At 55.4% G+C, this 24,877-nt stretch overlaps 12 protein-coding genes across 12 annotated transcripts; 6 read left to right on the top strand and 6 right to left on the bottom strand.

The window, feature by feature from the left end:
- Nucleotides 1-127: 127 nt before the first annotated feature.
- CC84DRAFT_421134 (WD40 repeat-like protein) lies at nucleotides 128-2,202 on the bottom strand. The gene has a single exon (XM_018186160.1). The coding sequence runs from the start codon at nucleotides 2,151-2,153 to the stop codon at nucleotides 354-356; it is 1,800 nt and encodes a 599-aa protein (XP_018029077.1). The 5' UTR covers nucleotides 2,154-2,202; the 3' UTR covers nucleotides 128-353.
- A 92-nt stretch (nucleotides 2,203-2,294) lies between these two features.
- CC84DRAFT_1132125 (26S proteasome subunit P45) lies at nucleotides 2,295-4,087 on the top strand. Its single transcript, XM_018175926.1, has 3 exons — nucleotides 2,295-2,735; nucleotides 2,794-3,637; nucleotides 3,683-4,087. The coding sequence occupies exons 1-3, from the start codon at nucleotides 2,519-2,521 to the stop codon at nucleotides 3,801-3,803; spliced, it is 1,182 nt and encodes a 393-aa protein (XP_018029076.1). The 5' UTR covers nucleotides 2,295-2,518; the 3' UTR covers nucleotides 3,804-4,087.
- On the bottom strand, nucleotides 3,814-4,845 carry CC84DRAFT_1132122 (uncharacterized protein). Its single transcript, XM_018175925.1, has 3 exons — nucleotides 4,775-4,845; nucleotides 4,628-4,720; nucleotides 3,814-4,579 (listed from the first exon to the last, which is right to left on the bottom strand). Exons 2-3 carry the CDS (start codon nucleotides 4,647-4,649, stop codon nucleotides 3,894-3,896), a joined length of 708 nt encoding a protein of 235 aa, XP_018029075.1. The 5' UTR covers nucleotides 4,650-4,720; nucleotides 4,775-4,845; the 3' UTR covers nucleotides 3,814-3,893.
- Nucleotides 4,846-5,199: 354 nt separating this feature from the next.
- On the top strand, nucleotides 5,200-6,587 carry CC84DRAFT_1223459 (C-3 sterol dehydrogenase/C-4 decarboxylase-like protein; the record flags this gene model as incomplete). Its single annotated transcript, XM_018183494.1, has 4 exons — nucleotides 5,200-5,421; nucleotides 5,517-5,819; nucleotides 5,931-6,479; nucleotides 6,549-6,587. 4 exons carry the CDS (start codon nucleotides 5,200-5,202, stop codon nucleotides 6,585-6,587), a joined length of 1,113 nt encoding a protein of 370 aa, XP_018029074.1.
- Nucleotides 6,588-6,661: 74 nt separating this feature from the next.
- On the bottom strand, nucleotides 6,662-8,196 carry CC84DRAFT_1169874 (ATP11-domain-containing protein). Its single transcript, XM_018179776.1, has one exon. The coding sequence runs from the start codon at nucleotides 7,986-7,988 to the stop codon at nucleotides 6,960-6,962; it is 1,029 nt and encodes a 342-aa protein (XP_018029073.1). The 5' UTR covers nucleotides 7,989-8,196; the 3' UTR covers nucleotides 6,662-6,959.
- Nucleotides 8,157-9,829, top strand: CC84DRAFT_1169873 (CaaX prenyl protease). Its single transcript, XM_018179775.1, has 3 exons — nucleotides 8,157-8,222; nucleotides 8,278-9,406; nucleotides 9,460-9,829. Exons 1-3 carry the CDS (start codon nucleotides 8,202-8,204, stop codon nucleotides 9,693-9,695), a joined length of 1,386 nt encoding a protein of 461 aa, XP_018029072.1. The 5' UTR covers nucleotides 8,157-8,201; the 3' UTR covers nucleotides 9,696-9,829.
- A 206-nt stretch (nucleotides 9,830-10,035) lies between these two features.
- Nucleotides 10,036-11,590, top strand: CC84DRAFT_1169870 (cytochrome c1, mitochondrial precursor). Its single transcript, XM_018179774.1, has 5 exons — nucleotides 10,036-10,190; nucleotides 10,324-10,481; nucleotides 10,563-10,625; nucleotides 10,679-11,278; nucleotides 11,331-11,590. The coding sequence occupies exons 1-5, from the start codon at nucleotides 10,113-10,115 to the stop codon at nucleotides 11,428-11,430; spliced, it is 999 nt and encodes a 332-aa protein (XP_018029071.1). The 5' UTR covers nucleotides 10,036-10,112; the 3' UTR covers nucleotides 11,431-11,590.
- Nucleotides 11,591-12,645: 1,055 nt separating this feature from the next.
- On the top strand, nucleotides 12,646-15,036 carry CC84DRAFT_1105770 (uncharacterized protein; the record flags this gene model as incomplete). The annotated part of the gene is made up of 7 exons (XM_018175112.1): nucleotides 12,646-12,957; nucleotides 13,018-13,150; nucleotides 13,211-13,226; nucleotides 13,277-13,394; nucleotides 13,450-13,956; nucleotides 14,081-14,357; nucleotides 14,492-15,036. 7 exons carry the CDS (start codon nucleotides 12,646-12,648, stop codon nucleotides 15,034-15,036), a joined length of 1,908 nt encoding a protein of 635 aa, XP_018029070.1.
- A 492-nt stretch (nucleotides 15,037-15,528) lies between these two features.
- On the top strand, nucleotides 15,529-17,799 carry CC84DRAFT_1132107 (gamma-glutamyltranspeptidase-like protein). The gene is made up of 4 exons (XM_018175924.1): nucleotides 15,529-15,925; nucleotides 15,979-16,790; nucleotides 16,892-17,090; nucleotides 17,245-17,799. Exons 1-4 carry the CDS (start codon nucleotides 15,691-15,693, stop codon nucleotides 17,727-17,729), a joined length of 1,731 nt encoding a protein of 576 aa, XP_018029069.1. The 5' UTR covers nucleotides 15,529-15,690; the 3' UTR covers nucleotides 17,730-17,799.
- Nucleotides 17,800-17,931: 132 nt separating this feature from the next.
- On the bottom strand, nucleotides 17,932-20,553 carry CC84DRAFT_1158205 (uncharacterized protein). The gene is made up of 4 exons (XM_018177042.1): nucleotides 20,258-20,553; nucleotides 19,993-20,208; nucleotides 19,837-19,940; nucleotides 17,932-19,532 (listed from the first exon to the last, which is right to left on the bottom strand). The coding sequence occupies exons 1-4, from the start codon at nucleotides 20,345-20,347 to the stop codon at nucleotides 18,245-18,247; spliced, it is 1,698 nt and encodes a 565-aa protein (XP_018029068.1). The 5' UTR covers nucleotides 20,348-20,553; the 3' UTR covers nucleotides 17,932-18,244.
- A 55-nt stretch (nucleotides 20,554-20,608) lies between these two features.
- Nucleotides 20,609-22,178, bottom strand: CC84DRAFT_1169867 (uncharacterized protein). Its single transcript, XM_018179773.1, has one exon. The coding sequence runs from the start codon at nucleotides 21,942-21,944 to the stop codon at nucleotides 20,790-20,792; it is 1,155 nt and encodes a 384-aa protein (XP_018029067.1). The 5' UTR covers nucleotides 21,945-22,178; the 3' UTR covers nucleotides 20,609-20,789.
- Nucleotides 22,179-22,694: 516 nt separating this feature from the next.
- CC84DRAFT_1191605 (uncharacterized protein) lies at nucleotides 22,695-24,730 on the bottom strand (the record flags this gene model as incomplete). The annotated part of the gene is made up of 2 exons (XM_018181195.1): nucleotides 22,695-24,589; nucleotides 24,658-24,730. The coding sequence occupies 2 exons, from the start codon at nucleotides 24,728-24,730 to the stop codon at nucleotides 22,695-22,697; spliced, it is 1,968 nt and encodes a 655-aa protein (XP_018029066.1).
- Nucleotides 24,731-24,877: the final 147 nt, after the last annotated feature.

Below are 24,877 nucleotides of genomic sequence, written 5' to 3'. Positions count from 1 at the left end.
GAACCTACGGTTACGCCCGCGCGCGCGCTATCACGTGCACTCTGTCACCTCCAGCTGGGCGCTGGCTGTTGCATGCATCGGATCACTGGAAAGCAAACATCGGGCATATGGTAGCAAAGCAAGCAATATGTTGTACATCTAGGGCTAAGTTGAACTGCAATTTATCCTGGCAAGATATTGCAGCATTCATGTTACCTTGACGATGGTGTCGCTCAAATCAACGACTACATAGCGATCTCAAGAACATGTGACCTTGGTGAAGTAGAGGCCCTCGATCAAATGCATCACGCGGCAGCTCTCGCACAGCAAGTGGTATCATTGACGGTAATCGAAAGGCGGGCGATAACCAAGTCCTAATCTTCTTCATCCCGTGGCACCCCGCTAATACCATTTTCCAAGGCTTTCTTCGAGACCTCAAAGATATGTAGACTGTTCGGTGCCTTGGCAGTCATCCATCGGGCCAATCTAGGCTCCTTGCCAACTGCGGCAACCACACAAAGGCCATCCTTTCCACGTTCGCCCCGTTCCTGCACGGAAAGACCGTTCACTATGCCTCGCATGATGGCCATGGTGTCGCTCGACTGAGCATTTACGGTCGTGCCGTCCACCTCTTCAGGAGGTATGCGACCAACCTTTCCCACAGGCTCGATACTGCGTTTGTCCGTTCCGACGCGCCACGCTCTTATCCAGCCATCCCAGCTGCCTGTGAGAATGAGGTCCGCAAACGGGACTGTTGCAATTGCGGTAATGTATCTCGGTAGCTTCGGCCCAGGCCTCGCAGATGACTTAGCATCGCTGTTTGCTGACATCTCTTCTGGCGGAAGTGGCGGGTCTCGCCCATGTGCAAGACGTATAGTTTGTAGAGGTTTCTTCCTGTTCACTGACCATAGTGACAGAGCTCCGTTGTCCGAACCCGTGACGAACAATCCTGCATCGAGGAGAGCGACACAGTCCACGGAGCCCTCGGCATACACAACATCATCGTCTTCTTCCTCTTGCCGTTCACCGTTGGCAGTCGGCCCATCGTCTGTTGTGCCCCCAAAGCGACCTTTTCGTAGCTTGTCCAAGCCCTTTTGACGCGTGTTCGTTCCACTTCTGAACACCAATTGGTTCTCCTCGACCACCTTCCATAGCCTCGCAGACCTGTCTCTTGATCCAACACTAACGCAAGTTTCTTGGTTCACTTCCAGTCCGCCTGCCACGCCGATGACTACATCTTCGTGGCCGTGCAACGTTTCTATATAGGCAGACTCTGCAGCAGCCCATACCAGTACCGCGCGATCTGCGCCTCCGGAGAAAAGCTGTTCCGTGCCCCTCCTGAACGATAACGAGGTGACAGCATCGCGGTGCCGTGTGAAAAGCTTCTGCGGTGTAAGGGTATCGGCGTCCCATATTATTAGGCGAGCATGCTTGTCTCCCGTAGCCAAGAAGCGCCCTGAATCCGACACAGCAATCGAAATGATCTCGCCAGTGTGACCGAGGTAGTCCTTGTCACCCTTCATGTTTTTGTTGCCCTTCCTCCAGCAAAGCCGTTTGGGGTTGCGTCGTCGGGCGATGTTGGTAGGCTGGTTTGGTTCCAGTGCATTGTATATCGCGGGATCTGCAATTTCCCACTTTTCGACCACCAAGTCCTTGCTGACGGTCCAGGCGTATGGTAAACGGAGCGCACAGCCGGTGACTGCCTTCTGCAGGCCTGACTTGCTGAACACATGTGATGCGTGCCCGAAGTCCAGCTCTTCGGCAATGTGTCGGTAAATCTTGCCCTTTGATTCTGCGACGTCTTCCTTGAGTCGCTCGGCAATCAGGTCGCGATCGACGTCTGCTGCGTCGAAGCCCCCATCTTCCTCGACTTCGTTGCGGATGTTCGCAAGGTACCGCTCGGCGAGCCTCAGACGCTTCTCGGCCGCGGTCTCGTCGTCGTCATCGTCGTCGGACGCTTCGGAGCCCTCAGGCTCGTCGAAGAAGCCGGCATCACGCTCGCCGTCAGAGTCCTGGTCGCTCCCGGAAATGGACTCGTCGCGCTCGCTGCGGCGGGCGGCGCTGTGGGCGTGCGAGTGCGCAGCAGCGGTGCTGCGCTTCTTGGAGCCGGCGGGAGCAGGGTCGGATCGCTTCCTCTTGCGCTGCGAGGCAGGGACGGTGAAGAAAGAGGACATGGCTGCGGCGTGTGGCCGGGGCAGTCGACAAAGTTTCGCAGCCAAAAAAATCTACGAGCGTTCGGCGATGTGCTGGCCCGTGCGCCGTGCTTGCCTCGCCGGCCGTGCGTCTGTTGCGCTTGCCTCGTCGAAGCTGCTGCTCCAACGCAGCTTCCCCATCCACATCCGCTGCCAGCCTGCCCACCATCGCCCACCCTCGGACTGTCCACCGGCTGCCTGCAAGCTCCAGCACCCGCTCCGACGCCCCTGCCCCCGCACCGCGCCCTCCTCGCGGCCCGCCCCCCGCCGTCTGCGCATTCGCCGCTCGCCGGGCACTTCTCCTCCGCCGTACACGCCGTGCACCCCGTGCACGCCAACCGCCCACGATGAGCGGCAGCAGCGACCCCGAGCGGGACCACGCCCTGGAAGAGTACAAGGGCAAGCTGCTGGAGTCGCGCGAGTGGGAGGCCAAGCTGAAGGCGCTGCGATTAGAGATCAAGGGCCTGCAGCACGACTTCGACGTGTCCGAGGACAACATCAAGGCGCTGCAGAGCGTGGGCCAGATAATAGGCGAGGTGCTCAAGCAGCTGGACGAGGAGCGATGTACGTCACCGACCCCGCCGCCGCGCTGCTGTGAGAACCAGGTGCTGACCCCCGCTAGTCATTGTCAAGGCGTCGTCGGGCCCCCGATACGTCGTGGGCTGTCGGTCAAAGGTTGACAAGCTGAAGCTCAAGCAAGGAACCCGCGTTGCGCTCGACATGACCACGCTCACCATCATGCGCATGCTGCCCCGCGAGGTCGACCCGCTGGTCTACAACATGTCGCTCGAAGACCCCGGCCAGGTGAGCTTTGGCGGCATCGGCGGCCTGAACGAGCAGATCCGCGAACTTCGCGAAGTCATCGAGCTGCCGCTGAAGAACCCCGAGCTATTCCTGCGGGTCGGCATCAAGCCCCCTAAGGGCGTTCTGTTGTACGGTCCGCCCGGCACCGGAAAGACGTTGCTCGCACGTGCAGTGGCAAGCAGCCTGGAGACCAACTTCCTCAAGGTCGTGTCCTCGGCCATTGTCGACAAATACATTGGCGAATCGGCGCGCTTGATCCGTGAGATGTTCGGCTACGCAAAAGAGCACGAGCCCTGCATCATCTTCATGGACGAGATCGACGCTATCGGTGGTCGGCGCTTCTCCGAGGGTACTTCAGCAGACCGGGAGATCCAGCGAACCCTCATGGAGCTGCTCAACCAGCTCGACGGTTTCGACTACCTGGGACAAACCAAGATCATCATGGCGACGAACCGGCCGGATACCCTTGACCCTGCCTTGTTGCGTGCAGGACGCCTGGACAGGAAGATTGAAATCCCTCTGCCGAACGAGGCCGGTCGATTGGAGGTTTTGAAGATTCACGCAAGCGGTGTGCAGACCGAGGGAGAGATCGACTTTGAGAGCATCGTCAAAATGAGCGATCAATTCAACGGAGCTGACCTACGAAATGTGGTCACTGAAGCGTAAGAACACCCCATGATCTCGTCGGCAAGACTAACGTGTTGCAGTGGTCTGTTTGCGATCAAGGATTACCGGGATGCCATCAACCAAGACGATTTCAATAAAGCTGTGCGCAAGATGGCCGAGTCGAAGAAGTTGGAGGGCAAGCTGGAATACCAGAAGTTGTAGAATGCTTGATCCTGAAGGGTTACGGGTCGCTGCCCGAACAAGGCTATCATGTACCATAACGATAACTATGTAGCAGAACAAATATCTGCTTCACGACTTGAACGCTAACACCCGAGGAATCGCATCCATCCTTGTCTCGACGTCCTTGAGTGGGTCTTCACCAATGGTCCACCTGAGCTCTATTTCGCCAAAGTAGTTCGGCGTCTCGCTTACTTTGCTGAAGCCTACGCCTTCAAAAAGCTTGGTGCTTCGGACGTTATCTTTGTGGATCTTCGCGCGCAGGTATCTTAGGCTGCTGTTCTCTCTCCCATTTGGGTTGCTGCAGTGATATTCCTTCATCCCGAGCGTCCGTGTTTGCAGAATATACCACATGAACGCCAACAGAATCTCGCAGCCCAAACCCTTCCCTTGTTGCGCTCTGTCCGCAATCATGATTTCAATCTCGCCGATTAGCGCCTGTGCCCCATCGCCGTTTCCAGCCCTTTCATCCTCCGCGTCTGGATCCAAGAACATATTTACATCACCGACCATGCTCCCTGGTGCGTCCTCTTGTCCCGCGGTGATATGTTCACGCTCTGTCAGTGGCGGCGTGCAAACGATGAAGGTGAGCTTGTCAGCATCCCTGCGCCAAGACTCTTGCATCTCGTATTCCTCTCTTAAGGTGAGAGGCTCCGAGGCCGTCGCGGTCTGGAGATCAGGGTCTTGCATCCAGTTGTGGTAAGTGGGGACATGATGAGTCGCGTACGGGACCAGAAGTACTTTGGGTGTTAGAAGTGCTGTAGTCGTAAGCTGCGCAATCCTCGGACGAGAGTAGTAATAAATACCCGTGTGCTCGTTGATCTTCATCCCGGATGTTGGTGCTTGGTGCACTACTTATGTATGATTTTCAGGCTCGCTTGGAGTCTTTCTGGATGCCTCTACGAATATAATTAGCGTGACGACAGCACATCCACGGATACGAGCTTCCTCACATGAACTGCTGCTGAAGAAATCTGACCAATTGCCTGGAAACAGCTTGGGATGGCTACTCCGTGCACATTGTGTAGTTCATGACTCCAGGTAACGTTAGATCACTGCCGTAGGTCGTTCCGGCATTAGCGATCTAAGCTAGCCTGTCTGAGCTAAATGCGTCTTCAGTGTTCCGTTGTCCATTCTGAGTATGCATGGATCCATCTTCCTGCCATCCTTGTATCGTTCACACCTATTCGAGTCACTCGTTGTTGCGTCCATCACTTCGAGAATCGGGTGGACTATCAGAAAACGTATCCGACTTTCTAGATTTGTAAGACTTGCATATCGAATATCACGTGGGGAGAAGACTCCGCCGGCAACATCAAAGTCCCAGCATATTTAAGGGCTTCAGGGTGTGACAATCAATGTCCATGAGGTTCGCAACATGGCGCCCACAACGGTCCTTGTTACAGGCGGCACCGGCTTCCTAGGATCCGAGATCGTTCAAGCGCTTGTAGAAGCAAAGAATTTCGCCGTCACCGCTCTGGACATCAACCCGCCATCGCTCGGGACGGTATCGTACCCAAGTGTCACATATGTGCGTTGTGATATAATGGACTTGGAACGACTTCGGGAGGTGTTCAAGGAGACGCGTCCTACTGTAGTTGTACGTAATTCCCTGCTACAACGTTAGTTCAATGCCGCATTTGCCTTAAACTTTCAAACTCCGCAGTCAAGTTTGGACTTCTCAGGCATGAGCAGACTATTCTGGAGGGTCCCGCATTCGTAGAGCCTATGCTGATTTGGCTCGCTTACAAGTTGCACACTGTCGCCGTCAATCTACTCGGAGAATCGCGATACAGTACGCAAGGAAGAGATACACTGTTTTCCATTAACGTAGATGGAACAAAAAACGTCGTCCAAGTAAGCCAGGAATGTGGGGTGAAGGCATTCGTGTACACAAGTAGCGTGACAGTGCTGTTGGACCAGCTGGAGGAGAATTTTAGGAACGCGGACGAGACATGGAGTACTGGCAGGGCGACCACATTGTACGGACAATCCAAGGTACGTCACTCTATCAATTTTTCTTGAACATGTGTCCAAAGCAGTAGTACTTCCCTTTCGACCAGCCTTCCCAAAACCCTTCGGGTCTCCAGTACTATATTGACAATATAGACGATGGCCGAGGGCATTGTATTATCCTCTAACACACCTGGTTTCCGAACTTGTGCTTTGAGAGTAGCACCCATCTTTGGTCCTCGCGATCCAGTTACCATTCCCACAATCTATGGATGCATTGCCAATGGCGAAACCCCATTCATCCTTGGCTCGGGCACCAACTTGCAAGATTATGTCTACGTTGCAAACGTTGCAGATGCCCATGTCCTCGCCTTGCACAACCTCCTCGACCTAGGAACTGCAGCCGGAGAAGCCTTCTTCATCACCAACGGCGAGCCGATCACTGTACGGGATCTTTGTCTCGCTGTGTGGAAAGAGTTCGGCCACTATCCACGATTCCAACTTCGAATTCCAGAGGAGTTGGCATGGTGGATGGGATGGGGTTTGGAATGGGCAAGCTGGCTCACTAACAGAAAGGGCACTTTTAGTCGTGGAGTGGTTTTGGATGCTACAAAGACACGATACGTGAATATTACCAAAGCGAGACGGGTGCTTGGTTATGTACCGAGGGTCAGCTTGCCAGAGGCATTGAAAATTAGTTGCCAGGTGAGTTCAGATATTGACAGCGCCTGGCGGAAACGGATGGCACGAGACTGGGAATCTGACGTTTAGCAGCATCTGCAACAGCAAATCAATGCTCAAGCAAAAGCATAAACCCCGAATGATGACCAGGAAGGTTTCCTGCACATGGCAATTACGTAGACCTATTCCTCGTTGAGGTTTCGCTACAATCCAGAGACCGGCGGGTACTGTCTTCAAGTGCCAGCAATCACGACTTTCATCTCCGATACGACAAAGGACACTACCACGTCCCGGCACAACCCAGAGCATGTGAAGTCACAGCCACGGGCCTGTAAAACAACCCAGGGCCATTCGACATGCTTGTACAAATTAAGCTTCTCCTCGTCTGCCCAACTCCTAGGGGAAAGCAAGATTGTATGTGTTGGTGTCGCTATTATTTTACAAATCTGTTCGTACAGCTCGGCATCTGTCGCCCAGTCTATATACAATCTTGTTCGTTATGCACTATACAATCTTTTCGGCCTCCTCGAGCAACCGCTCCACTTTGAATCCTCCATCCCCGCGGGTGAACATGTCCAGCAGCTCGCCCCTGGCCGTGCCCTCCTCATTGACAACATAAAACTTCTGCATACACATGAGCAGGAAGCGCGCTTCGTCCACGGTCACACCGCGACCCTCGACAACCGTGCCTTGGCCCAGTACCAGGTCGTGCGAGCGTGCGAGCTCCGAGTGAAATGTGATGGTGGTGTGCGGCGAGGCAAACTCCCCCCTCAGCTTGTATTCGGCCAGGCTCGTAAACAGCAGCGTTGTTGTGTTCGCATGGGGGTGCGCGAACTGGAGGTAGTGCAGCTCAGCGGCAGTCTGCGATTGCGCAACATCGAGGTCGGCCTCAGGCAATTGCTCGGCAGGCACTTCGCGGGGCAGAGGTAAGACAAAGGAGGGATGGCGCTGGGCGGTCGCGAGGAGCGCAGTGAAGGTCGCGGACGGGAGGGAGAAGTGGACGGATTGCGGGTTGGAGGCGTGCCGGAGGCGCCAGAGGACTTGGATCTCTTTGGCGGGGAGGGACGTGATCTTGTCGAGGGCGAGGAAGGAGTCGAGCGTCTTGACGCCAGGCGGCGGCTTCGAGCTGGCCGACGAAGCGGACCGCGGGGTCGGTGGAGGGGGCGGTGCGGGCCAGGGCGAAGCTGAGGCGGATGCTGCTGTGCGGGAGGACGGCGACGGCGACTGTAGAGGGGGAGAGGGCGCGGCGCTGGCGGCCAAGGGTGCGGTGGCTCCAGGCACAGAGGCCTCTTTCCTGAGCTCCTGGATCCGGTCCTTGTAGGCTTCCTTGAGCTCCGGGACGCCAGGCAGCCCCTCCTCGCGCGCCTTAGACTCGAGCTTGTCGCGGTATTTGGCGAGGATGCGCTCCTGGGCGCCGTGGGTTGCGTGGAAGCGGACGTCCTGCACGCGCGCCCAGCGGCGTTGGCACGCTCGCGGGCTGGCGGGTGCCTGGCGGGCGAGGTGCCGCAGCGTGGGCATGCGCAGTGCGGCCATGGTACCTGTGCGGGTGTGGGCGTGGGCGTGGGCGTAGGTGCAGATGCGGCGGCGGCCCTGTTCTGTCTGACGACGAGCGCCGCAGTCGCCGGCTCGAGGCCGCGTCGTGATTGGCTGCGACGCGTGTGCGACGCTGCACGCTGATGCGCCCAGGTCAAAGTGTCCTCATCGCCACAGCGCTGCGCTGCTGCTTAACACCACTCCCGTCTGACCATGATCCAGGCTTTCTTGCAGGTGAATGCAGCCGTTCGCCCCCCCCCCGCGACCCGCCTCTGCTAACCCTGTGCAGCGCCTCGCTCGTTGGCTCGACCGGCCGCTCTTCCCGTGGAAGAAGCTGGTCATCGGCTTCTCCCTCGCTGAGTTCGCCCTCGAGAACTGGCTTCTCTTCCGCCAGTACCGCGTCTTGCAGAGGGACCGCGTTCCCAAGGCCCTGGACCACGAAATCGACCGGCCTACCTTCGACAAGTCGCAGGCCTACGGCCGCGCAAAGGCCAAGTTCAGCTTTGTGTCCGGTCTCTTTAACCAGCTCAAGTCCATCGCCGTCCTCTACTTCAATGTCTACCCATTCGTCTGGGGCGTTGCGGGCACCATCCTCGCTCGCTATGCGCCCGCTCGCTTTGCGGGCGACATCTCCCAGTCACTGCTCTTCGTATACCTCTTTGGCCTGATCGACCTGGTTGCCGGGCTCCCATTCTCTTACTACCACAGCTTCGTGCTCGAGGACAAGTTTGGCTTCAACAAAATGACGGTCAAGCTCTGGCTGACGGATATGATCAAAGGCCAGGCACTCGCTATTGCGTTTGGCATTCCCATCGGCAGCGCTTTCCTGGCCATCATCAAGAAGACCGGACAGAGTTTCTTCTACTACCTCTGGGTCTTTATGCTTGTCGTCCAAATCTCAGCCATGACCATCTACCCCATCCTCATTGTTCCCATGTTCAACAAGCTCGAACCCCTCAAACCCGGCAAGCTGAAGGATTCTGTCGAGGCTCTCGCTTCTCGCCTCCAATTTCCGCTCAGTGAGCTCCAGGTCATCGATGGAAGCAAGCGCAGTGCCCACAGCAATGCGTACTTCACAGGTCTACCATGGATCGGCAAGAAGAAAATTGTCATCTACGACACTCTGCTCGAAAAAAGCACCGAGAAAGAGGTTGAGGCGGTCCTGGCGCATGAGCTCGGTCACTGGAAAATGAACCACACATCCAGACTCCTCTTCATTAGCCAAGCCCACATGTTCTATATCTTTGCCCTCTTCTCTGTCTTTATCAATAACCGGTCGCTTTACGCTGATTTCGGGTTCCACCGGCAGCGGCCCGTCATGATTGGTTTTCTGCTGTTCAACGAGATCTTGTCGCCTACCGACTCCATCATCAAGCTTCTCCTGAATATCTGGACACGGAGCATGGAGTACGAAGCAGGTCAGTGCAATCTGTCAATGTCATTGTAGACAGGGGATGCTAACTGGCTATAGACGCATTTGCTGTGAAGCTGGGATATGCCGGGGAACTCGGCGCTTCGTTGATCAAGCTCCAGATTCAAAACCTCTCCAGCATGGATGCTGACTGGTTCTACTCCAGCTTCCATCACTCGCATCCCATCTTGACGGAGCGTCTCAAGGCCATGGGCTGGAAGGGCGACCGAAAGGTCACAGCAGGTAATTCGGCTGACGAGGAGAAGCCGTTGAAGGCGGCAGATAGAGAGCTCTGAGGAGGGAGCTGATTGCCTGGGGCCCGTCAAAGTACCATCGAGACCTACGTAGATAGGAAGGAGTGCGGCACGAGAGCAGGCCATGACGGCGCCAGACGACAAGCCAGTGTAAAAAAAAATAAAACAAAAAGTGCAATAACATTGCATCCACCAAGAACTTCACACTGTGACCTGCCGCCTTCGGGTGAAGGAGGAAACCACGCGGCTAGCATCCAGCCCTGGAGACGACATGGTGCATGATCTAACCAGGGTGGCCAATGGCAGAGCTCGTAATCAGCTAGCGCCAGAAATCGCCAAGAAGACGAACTTGGTGCGAGGGAGAGAGAAGTCTTGCCCGACGCCTCCACACCACCTCTCCGCCAGCACCCACCCGACTTTCTCCTCTCCCCGCAGCCTGCGAGCCAGCTCCAGCTCACAATGTTGGCTCGATCGGCTCTTCGCTCGGCGCGCCCGGTTGGCGCGGCAGCCCGCAATGCCGCCAGCAAGACAGCTTCGGTACGACGTCTGGTCATCCCAATTGCAGCCCGCAGCGCCCGCGAGCGCCCCCGAATCCATCGCAGGCAAGCCTGCGATGCCCCTACCCACCACTGTTCCCATTGGAGAGTTTGCTAACGCATTGGTGGCACAGCGCTCTGTCTCGACATCCAGCTCGACAGCCGAGGGTGCTTCGTCCTGGAAGACGAACGCCCTGCCCGTGGGCGCCACCGCTTTCGCGATCGGAACTGTTGCCTGGTACGCCTACATCGCTGGCCGCGATGTCGATGCGATGACGCCGGCCGAAGAAGGGTGAGTGATGCCCCGGCAGCCTGGCCTTGCAGGCGACTCTGCTCGAGGACGGAACCCGCGACTGACACATGTCCGCTGCAGTCTCCACCCGACGCAGTACCCATGGGAGCACGCCAAATGGAACAAGACATTCGATAGCCAGGCGTAAGTGCCCCTCGAGCCGCTCTTCATAGTCAGGCCTAATGCAAACCTTACAGCCTCCGACGCGGATTCCAGGTCTATCGCGAAGTCTGTGCTTCATGCCATTCCCTCTCCCGTATCCCATACCGCTCGCTTGTTGGAAAGATCATGACGGTCGATGAAGCCAAGGCCTTGGCCGAGGAGAACGAATACGACACGGAACCGAACGACGAGGGAGAGATCGAGAAGCGCCCCGGAAAGCTCTCTGATTACCTCCCCGGCCCCTACAAGAATGACGAAGCCGCACGCGCAGCCAACAACGGAGCCCTGCCCCCGGATCTATCACTCATGGTCAAGGCTCGCCACGGCGGCTGCAACTACATCTTCAGCCTGCTCACCGGCTACCCCGACGAGCCACCTGCAGGTGCGGTCGTGCCCGAGGGTCTCAACTTCAACCCCTACTTTCCCGGTACGGGAATTGCCATGGCGCGTGTCCTCTATGACGATCTTGTTGAATATGAAGATGAAACCCCAGCTACAACTTCACAGATGGCCAAGGATGTGACTGAGTTCTTGAACTGGGCCGCTGAACCGGAGGCAGATGACCGCAAGAAGATGGGATGGAAGGTGCTAGCGGTCACTAGTGTACTGACTGCATTGAGCATCTGGGTCAAGAGGTAAGCACGAATAGACAAGTCCCGGTGTATCAGTCTGCTAACAAAATCAAAGGTACAAGTGGGCTTCAGTCAAATCGAGAAAGATCGTGTACAACCCGCCGATCAAGAGTCCCATCCTAAGCAAGCTTCCAAAGCCGACCAACAAGTCATAGAAGAGTATATTCAAGTGTGGCGGGGTGCCGGGAGGAGCGATGAGTGTGTTCAATACTTGTACAGTGACAACTATTTTGCCTCAACAGAACGTGTCTAAGATTTCCTTGACCTATAAATCATTTGCGCATGACCGAGCTGCGTGCTGTCTTTTGCTGATGCGTTGTGGCATGATTGCTGTGCTCGTTGGTTGGATCTAACTATAGACGAATTTGCCTATACGTTGAAGCTGCAATTCTGGCTATCATCGGTTGGGTCCCCTACAATGCCTCGTGAAGGAGCAATATAAAGTAGCTGCTCAAGAACAACATTAATATTTCGATGCCGACGATCTAAAAGTTTTTGTTTCCTGTGTATGGTTGTTGATACGCTGCCGCCGCATGTGGCGTTCCATTGCAAGAGCGGCCTTTTCAGCTCTGGTGCTTGGTCAATCCCGAGAGTCTGCATTTGTCACACCAATAACTCTCATGGTCCAATCGGAATAGCATGATTAACGCCCCTGACATAATCGAAATCCAAATAATGTACGCCATCCTCCGCCATATCGTGCCGCTAAGCCAACGCCATGTGTAGTTACAGACGATCTCCCTAGGGAAACACATCCACTCAGCTGGAGTCTCCAGCACATTTCGGGTCGCGCAAAAGGCGGAGAAGAAACTCGATGTTCGTCCCACGCGCAGCTAGATAATGCCATGCCACCTCCTGCTCGATCACTCCGAGATACGTGTTACGTTCGCACCACAAGTTTCCCAACGGCGGCTCGGTCAAAGGCGACGTCGATCAGCTGAAGCAGACATGGTGTATTGCCATCTGTGCATAAAGGTCCCTCCTGACCGAATGGCTGGCTGAGTGCTCCTGCTCCATTTACACGTCACTGCCTCACCCCACGGCACTGCGATCCAATTTCACCTCGCATTGCACCTTCCAAACAATTTGATTTTCTATCCGTATCTAGACGAGGCAAGATAAAACCTTCTGCCTCTTACCCTGTGGTCACCATGGTGCTCGACTCTAAGTCTCCACCACCGGCCGACCTGCAAGCACAGCTTGACTGCGTACGGCATCACTAGCCACAAATTGAACGCATTATCCTAGCGGCAGAAGCCGTTGTCTGACCTGGCCAGGACATGCACGTACACTGGCATCCTCCCTGCACCCATTCAATTCAATTTGAACTTCCACTGACATTGGAGCTGTTGATTTAGTATCGCATCACTATGCCGGCCACGACAGCAGTGTCGGTGTCAAGGCACAGGAGGAAGTTCATCCTCTGCTTTGATGGCACAGGCAACAAGTTTTCAGGCACTGATGCCGATTCGAACATCCTCAAGATATACAGGCTTCTAGATCGCAACGAGGACGACCAATTTCACTACTACCAGCCAGGCATTGGTACCTACATCGTTACGTCTTCTAGGAAAGATGTTTCACATTCCGGCAAATTAGACAGACTCAAAAGCTGGTACATCAAAGCAAAAGATAGCGCTATCGGCACTTCGTTCGCCGAACATGTTATGGGCGGCTACAAGGTAAACAACGTGCCGTTCATGCTCGATGCTTTGGCAGCAATCTGTGCTCACGCTTCGTAGTTTCTCATGCGATACTACAGCCCTGGAGACGACATTTTCTTTTTCGGTTTCTCGAGAGGAGCCTATACCGCACGGTTTCTAGCTGAGATGCTTGATCATGTTGGATTGTTATCCGCAGGAAATGAAGAGATGTGTAGGTCAATCTTGAGCAAGAAGGGAAATTATCAGCTGATTTGCATTTCTCCCGGTCTAGGTCACTTTGCTTGGAAGTGAGATCTCTGCGGTTGGTGGTGACGCTGTTGGAACTAATCCATTCTAGAACATTTCAGCGATGGCAATGCCGACAAGAGCGTAACGAAATGGAGAAACGACAAAAGCGGTACTTACTCGACTTCATGTGTGCTTTTAGGGAAACCTTCAGTCGACCTGTGAAACCTGTCTGGTGCCCCTCGAATATTAGGACAGAAACAGAAGACTTACACTTTGTTGCAGATCCGTTTTTTGGGACTTTTTGACACTGTCAATAGCGTACCGAGTTTCGAAAATGCATGGATGCAACGCAGTAAATTTCCATACACCGCGAGGAGCTCCGCAAGAGTTATTCGTCACGCCGTGTCAATTGACGAGCGGCGGGCCAAGTTCCGACAAGACTTGATATCTCAAGTTCGGCCGAATAGTTCCAATTACTACAAACGCCGACGGCGTGAGCCTGCTTCTACCCTACACACACTTGATGGACTCGATGAACAACGGAGGGGCAGGAGTCCTGTAAAGCCGAGTGGCCGACGTGAAACACTGGCTGTTCCTGGAGGAACTCGCGATTTTTCCCAAGTATCTGCGGGCATGAGGAACGCGGGTGTAGCTCATACGGGATTGAATTCGGCAGCTACATCTCTGTCTAACCTTTCTCTAGATGTCATCCAGAATCGCGAAAAATATGATTCCGACGACGAGGGAGAGCAGGATATCAAGGAGGTTTGGTTCGCGGGTTGTCACGCGGTATGTTTTCCATTCTTACGAGCACCTTTGTCAAACGACACTAGAAAAGCCCCTAGACAGGCTGAGCCCCAGGGCGCGAATACAGACATACCTCTGGCGTTTGTTATTACTGACGGCCGCGAAGGATATCGGGGGTGGTTGGCCCTTGCTTCCAGGAGAGGATGCTGCCCTCAGTCATGTCCCATTAGTTTGGATGGTCCGGGAAGCTCAACGGGCAGGCATGCAGTTCGATGAGATCAAGCTTCGTGCCCTTAATTGTGGCCATCCAGAATCGATACCAGCATCCCCAGGGCACCACGAAACAGTCGCCCCAGTACCAACCATCGCACTTGATACCGCCTCCCCGAGCCCTACTGGTGCGGGTGATCGTGACCTCTCTCCTTTTGGCCGACCTGATTCACGTAACGAAACGGAGGCTCATAGAAGCCGAATCAATCACCAACATCATGCAGCCACTGTCTCAGTGGAACAACATCCTGGGTATGTTGTGTCGCCCCTGAAATACCGCAGTAATTAACCATGAAGCATTGTAGAGTCACTGCTAGTGGACATTATCACACTAAATTCCATCAGCACCTGCACGCTGCGGCAACTCGTGGCAAGATCCACGACGTCCTCCAGTTTGGGAATGGAGCGACACGACTGGGGACTATGTCTTGGAAATGCCTAGAATGGTGCCCTATAAGAAGAATGGACTTACAAGAAGATGGTAGTTGGAAGGCGATTTCCTGGCCACTTCCTAAAGGCGAAGTTCGCGACATTCCCGACGACGCGTTGATCCACGGTAGTGTCATCAAACGCATGGAAACAGACGATGCGTACCGGCCAGGTAACTTGATTGTTGGGGGCGGCGGTAGAGGGGTACGCAGAGCCCCGGCTAATATGGGCATGGGGAAATGGGTTGCCGCTCATGAGGAAGGGCATGCTGTTGGCGAGCTGTTCATTCGAAAAGAGAAGCCGGCCCGAAAGAAAACTGAGGAACAAGCAAAGTCATTGGCCTTGACTCCAAGTGGACCTCAAGGTACGTATTGCCCCGCTATAAAGTTGGTATACGCGGCTTACAGTGCACGCGGTGCTTAGGTATGTTCTTAACAGGGCTGTAGGAGGGAAACTATTCCACAACATCGACCCGCATGGATGAATATACCACTAGCCCGAGCAGTGGGACAATTGTCGCCGGTTTCCTTGGACTTGAGGGTGAGCGGAGCAGGAAGTATTATTCTCCTTGCCGGGGAAGAAACCTTCCGATGAATCGGCCGATAGGAGCCAGACCTGACGTCGGCAAACCATTATATTATTCTTTACATGCAGCTTAATCTGGATCGAAGTAATCCGGCAACTTGCTTCTACAATTGATGATCATTGTGTCCAGCCGATGTGAGATGCGTTCGCGCGTTAGTCCCGAAGAGGAAGGCCGCAAGTCGTATCTCGCGTCTTGGAGGCATTGCAGCGGTAGGCATGACCCCTGCATGCAGAAGAGCTCTTCCATTGCGATGGATCATCTATAGCACGTAAGGAAGGTACCCTTCTACCTATGTCGCCGTGGCCGTATGTAGCTCCGAGCTTTCCGACGCGTCAATTCACGCACTGCTGCTAACGGATTACAACCATGATCGCCGCGCACCGCGGGTGGGAAGCGTGCCTTGCTTTGTGCTGTTGCTGTGACGTTAAAACGTGGACTCTTTCCTCACCGGCCTGCTGTCTCCTCTCCATCTCCACGCCTTTCTGTAGACCATGACGCTCAGTTTGATCCGGGCTCTTACGGGGCTCTTGATGCTGCACAATGTTGTCGCGAGCCCACAGTATTCTACCCCGCCGCCGCTCGATCAAGGCCAATTGGGTGCTGTCGCATCTGAGAGCAGTATCTGCAGTCGTATTGGAACCGATTTGCTAAAACAGGGCGGGAATGCAGCAGATGCTTTAGTGGGGACCGTGGCTTGTGTTGGTGTGATAGGCATGTACCACTCAGGTACACCAGCCCATATTGTCCTATGGCACCAAGATGGCACTGATGATTCGTAGGGATTGGTGGTGGTGGTTTCATGATCGTCCGCTCGCCCAACGGCACATACGAGTTCATCGACTTCAGAGAAACCGCCCCGAAAAGTGCGTTTGAGGACATGTACAAAGACAACGAAGACGCTAGCCTGAATGGTGGCCTTGCAGCAGGCGTACCTGGTGAACTCCGTGGACTCCAACATCTTCACGAAAAGTACGGCAAATTGCCCTGGTCCACTGTCTTGCTCCCAGCTGTCAAAGTAGCCCGCGAAGGCTGGACCGTGAATCAAGATCTCGTAAATTACATCAATTCCGCCATCGGCTCGACGGGGAATGCTACTTCCAACTTTCTGGTCAAAGATCCTGCGTTTGCCATTGATTTTGCACCTCACGGACGGTTACTGAGGCTCAATGAGACCATTACTAGAAAGAGATACGCGAATACACTAGAGACAATAGCCTACGAAGGCCCAGATGCTTTTTATTCCGGCCCGATCGCAGAAAGTACTATCCGCACCATCCAAGCCCGCAATGGCACCATGACGCTGGAGGATCTCAAGAACTACACTGTTGCTATCAGGAAGCCGTCGACAATCACATACCGCGATTATAAGCTTACTGCATGCAGCGCTCCCTCTGGAGGCGAAGTCACACTCGCGATCCTCAAGATTCTGGAGGGGTACGATGATTTAGGCGATCCGTCTACTGTGAATCTCACCACGCATCGTCTCGACGAAGCAATGAAGTTCGCCTACGGCATGCGCTCAGAGCTTGGGGACCCCTCATACGTTTCTGGCATCGACGCCTACCAAGAAGCTATGATTTCGGCTGCCACGGTACGTAACGGCTGGGAAAGAAGTGGGATATGTCTTGAACATGGTTGCGAGGATATGCTTGTTTTTCTCATTTTTGCTGACTTTCGCTTTCACGCGTCTAGGCAGCCGAAATACGTGCCAAAATTAGCGACAATCATACTTTTGACACGTCATACTATGACCCGAAGGGCCTGGAGTCGCTCGAGACCCCGGGTACTTCACACGTTGTAGTGGCGGACCACACGGGGCTCTCCATCAGCCTCACAACGACTATCAATACGCTGTTTGGTGCGAAACTTGCGGACAACGAAACTGGCATATGTAAGAGACCCTAGAGATATAGAGCTGTTGTTCTCTGCTGTTATCATGGTCTGAAATAGTCAGACATCGGTATAAGCTAAAGCTAAAAACCAACTCATCACCCAAATCTCCTTCATTCTTAGGCACTTTACTGACTTTGCACCCCACACGCTAGATTTGAACAATGAAATGAACGATTTCAGCATCCCCAACGTCACGAATGCATTCGGCTACATCCCTTCGCCTGCGAATTTCGTTCGCGCCGGCAAACGACCCCTATCCTCCATCTCCCCGGTTATCGTCGAACATCTCAATGCCACGTCACTTGCGTCGGCCCTCTATGTGGCTATTGGCGCTGCAGGCGGCTCCCGCATTATCACCGCGACGGTACAGAATCTTTTGCACATCCTCGACGGCGGTCTCTCAACGGCAGCAGCACTCGCGCAGCCACGCATCCACGACCAGCTGATCCCCGCACAGATTAGTTTCGAATACGCTTTCAGCAACGAAACGACGGCGTTTTTGAAAGAATTGGGGGCGAATATTACATGGGTTGCGCCTGGACAGAGCACGGCGCAGGGTCTTAGGAGGCTGGCGAATGGGACGTTCGAGGCTGCAGGAGAACCGCGACAAAAGAACTCTGGTGGCATAGTAGTATGAGGGGAACAAATGAAGGGCCATGCAGCCTTCACGAATGCGGATTTACGCATATCGATGCCGATGCTGGTCATGTTGATGAATCGATGCAATAGGCCGAGTCTCCTAAGCTTTTGGATTGGCCTCGCAAGATACACGCGCTTTCACTGAACTGGACCTAGAATGCACTGGCTACTTCTTTTCAATCTGACTAGCGCATACTGTTCAACTACATAGTCATACCTGCGAACAACCACACTCCCACTCGCATGAGATCTGAAAGGCTTAACAAACATAATATTGTCCAAAGGAGTGCCTGGCATCACAAGATAATGTGCAGAAACAAACTGCAAAGAATGCATCATCAAAACGAAAACAGAGTTGTTTATATTTACTGTCTACTGTGCAGGCAGGACACGAGGGGGAATAACTAACGATATTTAAGCGATCCAGTGAGGGGGAAACGAAGACAGGATGGACTAGCAGGCAGCCAAGTAAGTGAAAAAGGTTGTCCGAGTCCAAATTCCCGATCCAGAACTTCACGACGCTGCCGTCGTTGCCGCATTCTTGTTTTTGTTTTTCCGTTTCTTGGCTGGCGGTTTCGCGTGAGGCAGATCAATATTCTTGGACGATGTGTACCCGTTGACCTCGCGGTCGAGTTTCATGAATTCATCGGCGGCGTTCTTGCCTCCGTGATCCATCAGGTACTCCATGTAGTGGTGTGAAAGTGCCTTTGATGCGTCTTCCGAAAACCGTCCTTTAGCGCGAATAGTCTCGTGGATCTCTTTGACGCGCTTGTGGGCGTCGTCCTCTTCGCTCAACAGTTGAGCAATCTCAAAGTCCATGTATTTCAACCAAAACTCCTTCGATTCCAGAAACTTATCTGCCTTGTCTTTGAAGAGCTGGCGGGCCTCATCAACCGCACGCTTGGACTGCCACAAGATGCGCGCTTGCTCCGCGGCCAAGACGCCACCTACATGCGCGTTACGCTGACCAATGTACTTCTCCAGCGTGCTTACTGCGGCATCCGCGCCTGCGTGGCGACGATCTACGCCAGCGAGCGAGATGATGGTCTCCACATGATCGGGGTTCTGATCTAGTATAGCCTCGTGGATATCATGTGCAAGGGAGGTCCTGCCCAGCTTCTCTTCAAATCGAGCCCAGTTCAGGCGAACAGTCGGTTGCGAGATTGGGACGAAGATACAGCTCGCGCGAATGTAGATTTGCCGACAGTCTTCCTCCTTGTTCTCTTGGGAGAACATCCAGCGGGCGTAACGCAGCCAGAACTCTTCGTACAAAGCACAAGCCACCAAACAACGTTCATACAAGAAGCATGTGCGATGAAAATCGCCCTGCGCCTCTTCGAAATCGAGGTACTTCCGCCAATTGTCAATCTCGGTGTCTTTCAGATCCGTGACATGAAAGTAGCCGCGTTCAATCTTCTCTTCAAAAGGCCAGCGAGCTGTGACATCTGCTTGCGTGCGGGTATACGCTTCATAGTACCACTGATCAAGCTTGCCGCGGAGTTGTCGGTCGAGCTCGAGCGATGAGCGCTCAAAACCTTGATTCTCAGCAGCAACAGCTGCCTGCAATGTTTCGAGCGTCTCAGGTTCTGCAAGGTCGTCGACCGGGGTATTGCTATTGATCAGACCACGAAACTTTTCGTAGTACCTGGAGAATTGATACATGGGTATCTGGGAGACGCGACGGTAGAGCTGCGCGACTCTGGATGGCTCGTTGTTTCGATCCTCGAACTCGATATACTTGTCCCAGAAGGGATGGCCCTGGAAATCAAGACCGACAAAGTGGGCGCCGCGTTCGAACAGACTAGAGAGTCAGCGGTGGTTAGTCAAGTACACAGAAGCGAAGGGGTGGGAGGAGGGAGCGGGGGTGAGCTTGCAGTAGAGAAACGCGACGTCTTGTGACATGACCAAAACAATTCCTCCAATGCGATCATCCTCGTGTTTGTCGTGCTCAAGTGAGAAGGGCAGTGGGCAGTGAACGGCGCAATTAACGGGCGCGAAAGTTGGCTCTTGGGCCGCTGCGTGCTCACGAAGCTCGCCAGCAGCTCTTCTGTCGTCGGCTGCAGGTGCGGTTGAGTTCCCGGTTCAAGGAAGGAAGCTGGACTTACTCTCGGATGATGTCGTTGTCGTGGCTCGTGTCCATTTTGAAGGCACAGTAGTGCGCCCAGAGGTCGACGGAGCTGGGTATGCACGAGACACCGCGTTCGTACACCTGCGACGTGGTCAGCGCATGCGCTGCAGGGGCGCCGGTGGCCAGCACTCACCATCTCGGCCGTCTCGGTGCCGCCGATGGCAAACTCGAGGTCGGCGTACTTCTTCCAGTAGCCGAAGAAGAGCGGGAACTTGGCGAGGAAGCAGTTGTAGGCGTTGCGCAGCAGCTCGATGGACGAGGGGCTGGAGTTGCGCGTGACGCCGCCTTCGAGCTCTGTGGCGCGCGTGACGAGGGCCTCCCAGCGCTCGAACTCGTCTTCGTTCTCCATCTGCGGGCGGTCAGCGCGAGCTCTCGGCGGAGCGACGGGGGATGCGCACTACGGCGTCGAGCAGCTTCTTGATCTCGGCGGCGGCTTCATCGCCTGTGTAGTGCACGTGTGCAATGCTGCCGCGCCCGTTGACGAACATGGCGACTGGCGTGGTGCGGATGGGGTGAGCGGTGGGCGCAGTGCAGTGTTGGCGCTGTTCGCAGCGTCAGCCGGAGAGTAAAGGCACGAAGCAGACTAGGCTACACGTCGGTTGAGCCGCGCTAGAGCCTGCAAATGCTCCCGCGCCAAGCCCGCCCGCCACGTGATCGACCTTCACCCGTGGCCCCGGCGACCACGCGCCTCCAGTGCGGAGCGGCCGGTGGCTGCGGTCGTGGCGCGCCGCCTGCACGTCATCACTGGTTCCGCCGTTACTGGTGGTGTGTCCAATTCATAACAGCCATTCGTATCGTCGTGCACGACGTGTTGCAGTCATCGCTACATGCTCTAGGTATCATCAAAGCCAGCACAAAAGCCGCCGTGGCAAGCAATCCCGTCCCAGCCAAAGCTGCAGTCCTCCCAAACTCCAGCACACCCGCCCGTTCCTACGAAGCTCGCCCCCCGCTGACATAGCTGGCCGTTTCGCTGCCCGCAAACGAAAACGGGCTCTTGCCCATCTCCGGGCTGCGCGGGCTGATGGGCAGCGCAAACAGCCCGTCGTCGTGGTCGTCGTCCGCCAGGGGGGCGCCGCGCGACTGGAACGTGGGCGCGTCGGGAGCGGCGAAGGCATTCAGGGACGCCATGCCGGCGTGCTGCTGCTGTGCAACGGCAGCGGGCGGCTCAATGCGTGCTGCGACCTTGCGGGCGGGCTGCTGCTGCTGCTGTGGAGCCTGGGGCGGTTTGGCTGCCAGTGTTGCGGGGTTGTTGCCCTTGAAGGCAGCAAACGACGACACGGCCACGTCGGAAGACTCGGGCGACAGTGGGTTGGCAAAGGCGGCGTCGCTAGGGTCCGTCTTCGCCGTGAGGTCCTTCTCGCTGGTGCCCAGCTTCAGACCGCGCAGCTTCTCCATCAAGCGCCCGCCGCCAGGCGAACGAGGGCTCGCAGGGCCCAGCGGCGCAACCGTGGGCTCGGCGAGCTGGATGCTGAGGCCTGCAGGCTTTGCGTTGACGCCGAATGTCTGCTCAATCCACTCCTTCTCTTGCACGGCCATGAGGAAACCAATGCCCTCGACGTTGCTCTGCGATTCGGCCTCAATTTCCTTCTGCAGCACCTGAAGCCGCTTCTTGGCCCAGATGGTGTGGAGGATGCCCTTCCTGCCCGTCGCCCGCGCCGACGCGCCCAGCTCGGGCGGGAAGATGGCAGGCAGCGGGTTGGTGTGCCAGACCACGGGCTTGCGGTCGCCGTCGTGCGGGCGGTGCGTCAGCGTCAGGCTCGAGGGCACGGCGACGCCCGGGGCCAGCATGAAGTAGATGCGGTTCACGTCGCTGCTCGGCTGGTCCTCGGCCGGCAGCACTGTTGTCTTGCCCTTGCCGTCCCACGAGATGTGCCATTCGCCGCGCACGCCGCGGGTTGAGTCGTCGTCCTCCCATTCGACCATGAGTATCTTGGTGCCTTCCCTGCCATGGCCCGCCGCGAACTCGAAGCGGGCGAGGGCGTTGGTGCTCGAGATGCCGGGCGACTCGACCTCGTCCGTCAAGGCGCCTGGGCGGGTTGCTGTGTCCACTGCAGGAAACGGCGGGTACGCAGTCGGAGTCGACATCGGTGCGCGGGTGCGGAGAGGCGGCGGAGGCGCGTTGCTGGAGGCGTGCGTGTCTGCACGGTGGGGGCCGGATGCCCTGTGGCAAGTGCTGCGTTAATGTACGAGTAGACGGCAAATTGCCTCTAGAGCCGTCTCCGCCGCCGCCAATGCGAGACGGTCAGCTGACGACGGGCCTTCCCAGTATCTGCTGCGCAAAGGTGCCATCTCCGCCGCGCTGGACCGTTGCCGTCCGCGCAGCTGCCGCTCGTTGACCTTGAGCGCCCACTCGTCCAGCTTCCTCTCCCCGCTGTTGCTATAATTAGCACCACGCAGGAGGCCAATCACAGAGCGCTCGGCACCATTCTGGCATGTTTCAAGCTTCCATTCACTGCTACCTGGTATTGCGGGACCCCTCTGGACCCCGTGGGATATGATACATACACACTGCCCCGGGTATGCGCAGTAGCTGCACTAGCCTCTGCGCCTCTCCGCCAGCCCGCTCCCCGACCGAAAGCATTCCGTCAGCCATAACTGTCGTCAACCATGAGATTCTCCCAGCGCCGTGGGTACATGCTCCTCCAGCCCCTCCCATATAAAAATTACAACGTGGGTATAACGCGTGTCCAAGGTATTATTTGCAAAGAGGCAATGCGCAGTCGCCGTTGTGCCCCCCGCCCGCACGCGACGCCATTGCTATGAGAAGAGAAGAATGCAAACACGCTGATCTTTTAGACCAGGATGCTGTGCTGTCCAGCAGCAGGGCCGGGACCTCTAGATCAACAGGAAATCCCAGCCCTTTTGTCGCATCGTGTCCCGCCAGTGGACACACTGTTTGTCGCCGTTGGCGAGGGCGGCATCGTTCACACGCCATACTTCCTTGAGTAGCTCTTTCATCCTACCAAAGGATCCAAAGTCTGAAGCCTCGCCTAGTCGGTTAGCTCGCTCCGAGAACATCGTGCGAAAAGGTGAGTTCGGCAGCGACACGGAGCCGGCAATCAGGAGCGGCCACACCAGAGAAGTATCGAAACCATCGGGACCCGCTGGAATGTACTCCATGGTATCACTCAGAGCATTCACCATGTTCGCGATTACACTTCCCTGAGTGCGATCGAAGTTGGGAACCAAACTGCAGAGATAGATGCGCGCAGCCAACCGGAAGACGGCCGTCAGGTTCGTGCTGAGCTGCTTTGGTCGTATGGCTCCAGTCGACGAGTACGGGTTTCTCACGGTACCTGGCGGCGGCTCGGAGAGGCTGATTTGATCGCCGACGTGCTTGATGTGAGCGCAAAGCTGTACTTCGTCCATATTGTCCATCTTCAGAGCTTCGAGGCATGCAATCTCAGAGATCAAATACATGATCCTATCATCGCATCCCATGAGTTCAGCAAGACCTGACGGCGAATCTGCAATCAACTTTTCTCGGTACGTGTCCGCAAATACTGGAGTTCGCCCGAGCATGGTTGCACCAAGGATGTCAATCCAAGATGTAAGGGTCATATTAAAGGGCGGTTGTGCGTGTGGTTGACCGTTCAAAGCGACAAGTTGCGCCGGCAGCTCGAGTCTCTGCGCCAATTGCGTAGTGGCCAGAAAATGCGCGTGCCACTTGACATCAATGGCGTCGCCCATTGCCTCAGCTGCGGGACCATCATCCGCGCGACCAACCGAACACTGAAATAGGATCATACCAAGGGTGGCCTCGAGCGTCTGTGCGTGGTCGGTGTCGCGCTGGAACGCTTCGCAGAGCTCCTTGATCGCCTCATAGCGATGGTTCATGATGTCCCGGTCGATCTGTTCACCCTGGATCCGCTCGGTAGCTTTGAGGTGCTCAGCAGCAACGCTCAAACAGCTGTGGAGATAGGTCTTGTTGGTAGCCAATGCAGGGAGTATGATATCTGAACGCGCCGAACCGTGCTGGTTCACTTCGAGGATGGGAAAAACCAATCGGACAACATTTTCTATAAAGTGATTGAGCAGGTATTGGTCGCATTCATCGACTGGAATCACAGCTTGATGTGACGGGCTGAAGGATCCGTGAGGGAAATCAAAGACTTGGAAATCTAGAGGCTCCTCTGCAAAAGACTCCCGACGACTCTCGAAATAATCTTGCTGTATCCAGTTTTCCGTCGGGAAGGGGTGGCCGGTAACAGGAGGTGTTTGGTATGTGCTAAACGTTGAGATTGTGGAATCTCTTCGAGTCGGGATGTCGTCAATGAAGAGCTGGCTTTCAGTTTTGATATCAACCTCGTAGGGGGCGAACTGTCCCGCAGGATGGAACGAGGGAGCGAACATGGGCGGCGGCATCGATATCGAATCATATAGTCCAGGGGTAGACACAGCGTTGAAGTTGTAATCTAAAGAGTTTTGGGAGTCGACGGATGGCGCACGGGTGCATCCAATGCCGTCTGAAAAAGTGTCGGAAGTAGGTAGAGAGTGACATAAGCCGGGTGGGGTAGTTGCGCTCATCGCAATGCCCTGTTGGCTCTTCTCTTGAAGCTTTGTCCGTTTGATGATATTCTTGATGCGCTCTTTCTGGCCTTTCCGTGTCTCGCTGCTGCTCCACCACATTGGTCTTTTGTATTCGCATTGCAGTCCAAGGTGCTTGCATGCGCGACATGACGGCTTTGCTTCATCGCACTTCTTTCGCCTCAATCGGCATGTGAAGCAACCTGCGCAGTCGTGTTAGCCAGCGCGAAGAGCGGGGATCCCTGCACAAAAGACAGAAAGCATGACTTGCCTGTCCGCGAGCGTCGGTGCATCTTTGCAGCGGCTTGTTTGGCTGCATTAGCCGCATTTGTTGTTCCCACCATGGTGACAGATTGTTTGGCAGCGGACGATGGCGCTGAAGAGGAGGACATGGACAGCTCATGTACTTCGGGTCCAGTACGGTGGTTTATGAAAGGCTAGTAAACAATGCGGCAATAAGGACTAAGGCGGCGCACAGCGGGAGGGATCGC

The sequence above is a fragment of the Paraphaeosphaeria sporulosa genome, assembly GCF_001642045.1.
Source record: "Paraphaeosphaeria sporulosa strain AP3s5-JAC2a unplaced genomic scaffold CC84scaffold_17, whole genome shotgun sequence".
Lineage (NCBI taxonomy): Eukaryota > Fungi > Ascomycota > Dothideomycetes > Pleosporales > Didymosphaeriaceae > Paraphaeosphaeria > Paraphaeosphaeria sporulosa.
The sequence above is the reverse complement of the archived record's forward strand: the minus strand, read 5'-3'. Positions and strand labels throughout refer to the sequence as shown.